This window comes from Pelodiscus sinensis, chromosome 10 (genome assembly GCF_052426305.1).
Source record: "Pelodiscus sinensis isolate ZL-2025 chromosome 10, ASM5242630v1, whole genome shotgun sequence".
Lineage (NCBI taxonomy): Eukaryota > Metazoa > Chordata > Testudines > Trionychidae > Pelodiscus > Pelodiscus sinensis.
The window spans coordinates 7,227,517-7,236,917 of NC_143061.1; the positions used below are offsets into that span (position 1 = coordinate 7,227,517).

The 9,401-nt window shown below is 55.2% G+C and overlaps 1 protein-coding gene across 2 annotated transcripts in view; it reads left to right on the forward strand.

Moving 5' to 3' along the window:
* AP2M1 (adaptor related protein complex 2 subunit mu 1) overlaps nt 1-4,311 on the forward strand; it is a 42,182-nt gene extending 37,871 nt beyond the window's left edge. For both annotated transcript variants that reach the window (XM_075938119.2, XM_006138455.4), the window contains 4 exons: nt 393-528; nt 2,406-2,503; nt 2,700-2,811; nt 3,186-4,311. In XM_075938119.2, the coding sequence (XP_075794234.1) occupies nt 393-528; nt 2,406-2,503; nt 2,700-2,811; nt 3,186-3,320 (481 nt within the window). In that variant the 3' untranslated portion in view covers nt 3,321-4,311. The remainder of the gene's footprint in view (nt 1-392; nt 529-2,405; nt 2,504-2,699; nt 2,812-3,185) is intronic.
* Nucleotides 4,312-9,401: the final 5,090 nt, after the last annotated feature.

The following is a 9,401-nucleotide window of genomic DNA, read 5'->3' on the forward strand; positions in this document are numbered from 1 at the left end:
GCTCCCTGTTTTACAGATGGCACAGAAGTCAAGGGCTGAAGCCCAGGGTCATCTGAGCCAACTCCACAGCAGTGCAAACAGATCACTGATCTGCAGGGTGCAGCCCTGTTTCCTAGCACGTAAAGCTTGGTTTGTGACTGGCTTGAGCCAGAAACAGATTGCAGCAATCCAGTTTCCTAGTCCTCTACTTTCCCCATCAGCCAGCCTTCCTCATACTGCTTGTGGAGTGGCTCACTTGAGTGCTCTTGATAAATTGTGGTGCCATCCAGCAGTCTGAGTTTACCCTAGTGCATGGTTGGCCTCCTATCTTGGGGAGAGCAGCTGCCATTGGCAGTTGTATGGGAGTCTGCCCTTTTGTAGGGCTTATTGACCTGCTGTTCCTATCCCTGCAGATACCGAACCACCAAGGACATCATCCTGCCCTTCCGTGTCATCCCCCTGGTGCGAGAGGTGGGCCGCACTAAGCTAGAAGTGAAAGTGGTGATCAAATCTAACTTCAAACCCTCCCTGCTGGCTCAGAAGATAGAGGTAAGACGCAGCCCTGTCTGGTTTTGTACCTTGCAGAGAGGGGGCTTGGCTGGGACCCTCCGTGCTCTGGTAGGTGAAGTCTTAACTCCCAGAAAGGCTCAATGTTGGTCCTCCTTATTGCTGCTGAGCTGAGCGCAATGAGCCTGAAAAGCTGCACCTCCCATGTGGGGATGGTTCTCTGGGATCTGGGCTCATGCTGTGCTTTTCTGGGCATCTCTCCAGCTGCTGTGCGCTGAGATTCCAGGCATGGCTAAAGCTTGTACTCCTCTCACCTGACCAGTGGGCTGAGCTGCACCATTGCTCGCTGCCCTCATAGGTGACCAGCCCAGGTACAGATGTGCAGCAGCAGAGCCTGCTGTTCCCAGAGGCAGGGCCAGACTGAGGCATGGGTGAGCCGGGCAACTGCCTGGAGTGCCAACCAGTTGGGCGCTTATAGCTGCCATCAGGCACCACGCCCCCAGCACTGCGCCCACAACACCAGCCAGCAGCGCCCTGCATAGCCCGGAGCATGCGCACCAGCAGCGGTGGCTGGGCAGCACGTGTGCCATGCTCCCCAAGGGCGGGCCCCAACCGGTGCACCAGCAGCTGTGGCTGGGCCTGCGCATGTGCCATGTGCTCGGGGGCAGCGCCGCGCGCCTGAGCCCGGGGCACCAAAGGGCTCGGGCCGGCCCTGGCCAGAGGGAGCATAATACTGCAGTGCAGTACTGACCACCTCATCCAGGCTTTCATGGCATACCTAATGTAAACCTGTTGGGCTCGATGCAAACCTGTATGCATGAGGAGGACAACTCTGCAGTGGGGTTTACAAGCAGCCCTCAGGAAAGGTAACACCTGCTGGACAGCCCCCCAGCTCTCCAATGCTTCCTGATTCAGATCTGAATTAAAGGGAAAAGGCTGCTCTTCACATGGGTCTTGTAGCACCAGCTAACAGTTGTGGCTACAGGGGAGTTAAAACTCTCCCTGCCCTAGGGTAGGGCTGGGCAAAATACAGCCCAGGGGCCGGATCCGGCTCACCAAGCCGCCGGATCCATCATGCCAGAATCCTCAGGCACTGCAGTCCCTATGTTTTGCTGCTCTGCCGGGAGTAGGGGAACTTTGGTCTCCTAGCCACAGCCAAATGGTCAGCTCCTATTGGCCAGAAACAACCAGCCAATAAAAACTGACTTCGGCCAGTCTCTCAGCTCCTATTGGCTGGATGTTTCCAGCCAATCAGAGCTGAGAAACCAGGATTGGGGAGGTACGGCAAACCTCTTCTCTCCCTCCCTCCCTACCCCACACCTGGAGTTGAGTACTGTGGAGGGAACAGCTGGTATGTTCAAGTAGTCTGGGGCTGCAGCAGGCAGGGGAGCCCAATCTGCCATGGGGTTACTGCAGGTCAGGAGATGCTTAGGTAAGCACTTCCAGCCAGAGCCTGCCTCTGGCACCCCTGCCCCTCTTGCACCCCAACTCCCTTCCCCAGGTCATCATCCAAGCCCTCTGCACTCCCCTCCCCCAGATCACAACCCCCTCCTTCACCCAAACAGTCTCCTGCACCCCAGTCCCTTACCCCATGTGCTCTTCTGTACCCAGCTTCCATCCTAGACCCTGCACCTGCTCCACAGAAAAGTGCTGCCCTTGACCACTTTCCAAAATCTTGGAGTGCCCCCACTCCCCCCACCACCATCACCAAAAAATTACTCACCCCTACCCTAGGGTTTCTTTCTCCTGGGTAGGGTCTTGTGCTCTAATTCCTAGAGCACTGTCTAGTGTTTCAGCAATTGCAGCTCGGTTGTGAGTCTGGGGCCCTAGTCAGGAGATACAGGACAAGCTGCCTAGAGATACTTCACCTTAACCCCAAGCACAGTTCTTCCTGCCCCTGCTCACTGACTGTCTTTCAGGTTCGAATCCCAACTCCCCTCAACACCAGTGGAGTGCAGGTCATTTGTATGAAAGGGAAGGCGAAGTACAAGGCCAGTGAGAATGCCATCGTGTGGAAGTAAGTGAGCAGGGCAGCTTGGGCACTGCCTGCATGGGGGGTAGCCACACTTCTGTGCCAATCAAGAGTGTCTCAGCATCTCTGCTGGGTGCTTGGAGCTTGCAGCACCCTGTGTGCTGTAGGCCAGACCTCTTTCCATGAGAAGAGGTGGAATCTCCAGCAGGTTTCTGACCTGTCTGGCCTTTTCTCTCACTAGAATTAAGCGTATGGCTGGAATGAAGGAGTCTCAGATTAGCGCAGAGATTGAACTGCTGCCCACCAATGACAAGAAGAAATGGGCTCGGCCGCCAATCTCCATGAACTTTGAGGTAGGATGACTGCACCCTTCCTCAGACAGACCTAGCCTTAGGCACACTTGGCAGCTGCCACTTGTCCTGCTGGGAGAAACCTCTCTATCTTGGAAGCTGTGTAGCTCAGGCTGGGAGGAGGCCTCTGCTGCTAATTGCAGCAACATGTTCCCTATGTAGTTGTGATGCATCCACAAGGCACTTCCTCCACACGTGCCTTTCCTGTTCCTTTCTCAGGTACCCTCTGGTTTTTACCACACCTAGTTTGTGGGAGAACTGGGCCTAGAACTAGGTCTGTGCCAGGCTCACAATATTGCATCCCATGATTAGGTGTCGGCAGTGTTCCCAAATGCTATGCTTATACTCATTCCATTGGCTGTTCCTTCTCTCAACAGGTCCCGTTTGCACCCTCTGGGCTGAAGGTGCGTTACCTGAAAGTCTTTGAGCCAAAGCTGAACTACAGTGACCATGATGTGATCAAATGGGTGAGGTACATCGGCAGGAGCGGTATCTACGAGACCCGGTGCTAGCCCCAAGAGGCTGGCGGGTTCCGTCTCTTCCTCAGCCGCCCTCCCAGTCTCCTTGGTCTTCAAGTACACAAAGAGAGCATCTGTCTGGCCCCCTCTGCACACGGATTGGAAGTTAGACCCTGTGGCTCACTTCAGGAACGAACTCTCTCCTGTCTATGATTTCCATTACTACCAGATTGGCAGCTGAAGTTGAGAACCTGACCATGCACAGGGGGAGCCTAGCTAGCCTCCTGCTTCCTGTCCCAGGGTGGGGAGGGACTAGTCTAACCACCATCCTCCTGGGATGGTTCTAGGGAACATCCACCATTAAACTCTTCTGTTGGTGTCTCGCTACTTCCATCATATCCTAGTATTTTTGAAGTTCTTGTGCATCTGTACTTGTAGAGTAGCCCTGAAAACCATAGACTGGACAAATCAGAGTTGACGCTAACCTGGCTCCTGTACTAGCTATTGCTGTTGTGGTAGATGTTGCTGTGCGGTCTGAGGTGCCTAGTCCAGTGAGCTTACCACCTTCTCCTCTCCCCCCCTTTTTTCCCTCCTTGCAAAGTCTTCAGTATTGTCCTGTCATGGGAAGGTTTTATGACCAAAAAGGATGAGGGTTTAAGACTCTTGCTGGTGTGTGTGGGTGGCACAGCATTTCAAAGCCCCTACTAGGTCCTTGCAGCACTTACCCCACCTAATGCTGGTTTGAGCAGTTTGCCCTCCAGTGGATTGGAAACTCCTCTTCCATCCCAGCAGGTGTGGACACAGATCATCCTTGTGCTACCCAGGATGTGAACTACAGGATCTCTCTGTGGCAATCTGAAACAGGGTGGGCTGGTAAGAGCCCCAACCCTGCCTAACCGTCTTTTTCCCACTCTTCTATCAAATGCTTCTGGGTCTATAGAAATGCTGCTGCAACCCACAATCCTCTGCTTCTAATAGTGTGGTCTCCATTTTGTACACTTTGTGATTTGTCCAGTTCTAACCCTAATAAAGTACATAGAACAGAGGAGGCTGTGAGAGCTGCTGTTGCGGGGGCCCTGAAGGAGCTGAGCTGGGGGACAGGCCATGGCCTGTACATGCTGCCTTATTGCTGGACATATCTGAGCTCCTGTTAACCTAATAGCTTGCAAGTTGGCTGGGTTGGGGTAGGTAAAGGCGGCGGGGGGGTGGGGGGGACCGAACAGCTTTTGCTTGGCAGCACCACTCCTCTGGCTTCCCTTTGGGTTCTAACAGAGCTCTCCTAATGCAGCCCTCTGCAACTGGGAGGGGCAGAGGATGGGTTTGCAGCTGCAGTAGCCAGTAACCCTGCTACCTTAGGTAGACCTCTGCCTTCTGAAGTGACTTTCTAGGGCAGCCTGTGGCAACACTGTGCTCCAGTAATAAATGGGCAGAACTTCCAAGTCTTTAGGGGGTCATGGATGGAGCTTTAGTGGCAACTTTCAGGCTGGGACCTTTCACTGGTTCTGGCAGCTACTCACACTTGAGGCCCACATAGCCTGGTCTTATCCCAGAAGGGCCCTGGATTCTGCAGCAGCTTCACCTGGACTTAAGAGGCCTAGCTTAGTGACCCGGGTGGCCAGTACTGCAGTCCTGTGCTCATTACTTAGCTGTGAAGCGCAGACTTTGTGGGAAAGTAAAGATCCTTTCCTAGGGGTCGTGGCCCTGCACAGGGCCCAGGAGGCAGAACCAAGCCTGTGTTCTGGCAGGAAGTGATTGACCCTGCCAGTCTCTGCAAGGCTTGAGTGATGTAGCAGGGGAACCAGCAGTCTGGGACTCAGGGGCGGTTGCATTGGCTAAGGTTGGTTTTTCTGCACTGAGATGACTGGGGAAGCGGATTCCCTTGTGCTCCCAGGTAAGGGTGTCTGCAGACTCACATAGGCACCTGTGAGGTTTATCCTTAAACAGTCATGTCTGAGCTATGAAGACCAGTTCGAGACCTGACCTGTGCATCCTGTCGGTAGCAGTGGGGTGAGAGGTGGAGCCTTGCTCAGAGCCTCAGTTCTGCAATTGCAGGTCCAGATCTAGAAATGTAATTCCGACCCTGCCTCAGCTACCTGTTCCTGTGGGGTAGTGGCTCCCAAAAGCTCTGCTCACATGCAGGGAAGTAGTCTGTGTCTTATACCCAAGTCCTCGTTGCAATGAGCTCTGTCCTGTTTCCAGCTCCCCTTCTTTGGGGGGAGAGCGTTACCACAGCAGCCTGTACTGTGCTCCCTAATACAAAGCCAGGGTACTGCATGCAGACTGCAGGTGCTACCTTAGAACCGACAACTGCATTGAGCTTGGCTCCGTGTTCCGTGTCCAGATGATGACTCAAAGGATCTGAACACAAGTCCTCTTCTCCTTCCCTTCCCCCCCTTCCTCATCCCATCTGCAGCTCCCCAAGAAGTGCGCCGGGGGCCTTGCAACGACACAAATGTTGCCAACAGGAAATGGGAAGCTCCTGGGGGTGGCATCGGAATGGGATGATTCTCTTTCCCTGGGAACAGACTGATTGCTGTTGGCAGGGAGGGAAGTCTGCCTTCTGCAGGAGTATCCTTCCTTGGCAGTTGCAGGGGGCAGGACGCAGCAGTTTAGTGGCTATCTCCATGGCCGGACTTAAGCCGCTTTGGTTCTCATTCATTACAAGGCCCAAGGAACTTGTTGGTTGTACGGCAGAGCATAAACTACAGCAGTTTCCCTCTGCTGTCCTTGCTATCGATGGCTCTCAGGCTTGGCCAATCTCATAAGAATGGCCATACTGGATTAGACCAAAGGTCCATCTAGCCCAGTGTCCTGTCTCCCAGCAGTGACCAATGCCAAGGGCCCCAGAGGAAATGAACAGGACGGAGTCAGCAAGTGATCCCTCTTCTAGCCTCTGACAGAGCCTAGTGATGCCATCCTTGTCCATCACTGGCTATTAGCCAGTGATGGACCTATCCTCTGCATTTATCTAGGTCTTTTTTGAACCCTGTTGAAGGCCTGGTCTTCACAACATCCTCTGGCAAGGAGTTCCACAGGTTGGTTGTGCACCGCATGGAGAAAAATGTCCTGTTTGTTTAAACCTGCTACCTATCTCGATGTAGCTCATGCCCCCTTCTGCCTTCCACAAGGGAGCACCAAATGTCCCTCCCACCCAGGAAGTAATTCAAGTGTCTCAGGCTCTAAAAAGAAGCTGAGCTCAGTGAAGGGGCTCGGACCCCACTCTGTCATTCAGGCCAGCTGGGTTTGGCACTGAGCCACTAGCTCCCCAGTCTGAGCAGTGTGAGGCAGAGGCCGGTGCCCAGCAGCGCCAGTGGCCACCCAGGTTAGTGTGGTGTATGGATGTGGTCTCCAGCTGGCAGACAGGCCATGAGCCCCTGGGGCTGAATAGCTCACTCAGCAGCCTGTCTTCTGGTGGGCTGTGGAGGGTGCACTTGGGCAAACTGTTGCCGTCAGCTTCATCTCCTCTGAAAGCCTTCTGGGATTGCCACTGTCTAGGCTGGCAGAAGCAGCCAGTGACCATGGCTCCTTGAGGCAGAAGAGCTTGGTACTTGTTGCGGGGGTGGATGAACCACCTGTGACTTCTGCTTTCGGCGCTGCCCCTTCCTGGCTCTGCTCTAACACTGCAGCACGGGGTGAGGTCACCATCCCACATGGCAGAGAGCAGCAGTCAGCTGGTGCTAGGAGCGCCTGGTTTTCTAGTACCGGTTCTGCCTGGGACTTGCTGTGTGAAATCTGCCTGCCTGGCTGGGGTTTGCTGCCCTTGGCACATGGCTTCTGGACAGTCTGAACACCATGAAAAGGGCTTTTGCATGATCCTAGCAACAGGAGGAGCCCTGACCTTCACTTCCAGCCCTCTGAAGCCTCCTGTCTTTTGGCACCAGCCTTTCCATTTTAAACTGGATCCAGAGGCTGGTTGTCCAGGGTAGCTTCTTGGAGGTGGTTTTTGAAGCAGCAGGATCCTGCGCTGCCTCGTCTCCCCCTTCCCCCCCCCCCCTGATATCTGCCTGCTGGGTGCAAACTCCTGACCTCACAGGCTGCTGGCTCATACTCCCTTTCCAAAAGGGAGAATTTCATGCAAGAGCAGCATTTAATCGCCACCCCCAGTAACATGAGCCTGGGGCCCTTGGCGCTGCTGGGCTCTGAACCAGGCCGTCTGGCAGCAGCTTTCAGGAGCCTGCTCCCCTCCGTTGGCTCTGAATTCCTGATAAAGACCTAGGTCTCCTTGCCTGGACTGGGGGGGAGCACTCCTTCCATGTGCTGGGTTTCCCTGGACTGCCTTGGCTCCTTTGAGTCCCCACAAGCCGGGGCTGTGTTCATGCGGTGGAGGTTCTGTTCAGTAACCAGCGGGGAAGCTGCAGCATTGCTATCTGGCAGTGTGCTAGACTGGGCCCTTAATACAGGGGTTGGAAAGTCACCATACCCCTGGACTACAACTGCCTGGCCAAAGGGGGCGGGGCGGGCATGCTCTCAACCTTCTCACCAGGCCTTGCTCCCATTGCCGGGAGAGGACAACTTTTAGATGACCACTTGGTAAGTGTGGGGATGGGAGGCTGCACTATGCAGGGTGTGGGCTCCCTTCTGGCCCCACTGTCCTAATTATCAGTTGATCCTCGGGGCATCCATGAGGGGGCACTGGCAGACTAAGGGAGGGGCAGCACAGGGCTGGAGCAGCGCGCTGGAGAGGGGATTGCAAGCAAGGCAGAAGGCTGAAAGGGACAGGGAGAAGTGTTGGAGTGTCGGGGAGAAAGAGGCTGGGTTTGATGTCCGTGCGAGGATCGGTCTGTCTCAGAGCTGTGCAGCCTGCTAGCTCTAGTTGGGGAGGGGAAGGGGGTCAGCATCTGGCAGGGAAGCAGGAGCGTCTGAAGTGGGGCTTTGCTTGGTTCCTGTGCATTGGAGCCAGCTGTGCTGTGGGGACTCCTCACAGACGTGTGTGCTCACGGCAGAGGGTGCGAGTGGCTGACTGGCTGGGATCCGCTATCGTGCGGGTAAGGGGGGGGCGCTTCTTCCTGAGCCATCGCTTGGGGAAGGGTTTGCTGAGCTCAGCCATGAGCACGGGCCCACAGAAGGTGGGGGGAGGGGGGGATCTGCGCTGCTCATCTTGTTGCTGCCTGTGTTCCAGACTTTGCAAGGAGCTGGCTGGGATCGAGGGGTGAGTGGGGAACCTCTACTGCGGGACTCTGCATTCCCCGGGGGGCTGGGGGTAGCTATTCCCGGCACTTGGGAGGGGAGAGCTGGGCTATGGGGCGGGGTGTGCAGGAACAGAACTCAGCAGCAAAGTTAGGGTGACAGGGCATCGGAGGAATCCTGCCAGGAAATGGGGGAGTCCAGATTTCTTACCCAGCGTGCCGCTGTGTGAGGCTGTTGGGACCAGACAGGAGCCACCTCTGCCTCCTGTCATCTCTGGTCTCCCATCCCATTTCCCTCTGAGCCTCTCCTCTCCTCACTTCCTCAGCTGCAGCCTTGGCCGGAGCTGGGACCTGAGTCCAAAATAAACCAGAGGAATTTCCTCCAAAGCAGAGCCCCCGGCCCAGCATCTGCCCTGCTCCTGTGGCTGCAGGGACAGCTCTTTGAGCCATATTTCCACGGGCCTTGGGCTGGGGGAAGGGCAGCTGCAGAGTGAAATCATCCGCAGCCTATGGTGTTGAGGGAACCTTCATACTGCCAGCTAGGTTCTCAAACCATGGAGTCTGGTGCACAGGGAGGTTTGGGGGGGGGGGGGGGTTAAAACAGCAGATCACAGCTGGTTTTCATGGGGTTATCTAGACTTCCCAGGCAGAGTGATCTGGATCTCATTGCCCATGGTGCATGCTGGGGTCTATAGTCTCCCCGGGGCCGCCTGGGTGAAATTCAGACCAGGGAGTTCTGCCAAACTTGGGCTAGGACCAGTGTTCCCTGTGATCTGGGCACTTGTGTGGCCACTTGGATTCCAATGCTACCCAGATTAGCAGAGCGCCCATAGCTAGGGCATCTTTTTCCTACTGGTGGTGTGCAGTCGCACATGCATTGGTGCGCATAAAATTTATTCCACGTAGGGATGGAAAAATTAGAGGGAACTCTAGTGTCCACTCTCCATCCTCTGCCCCATACCCTTTACTAACCTGTACCAGCTGTTGGCTATGGATATTTCCCCATGCA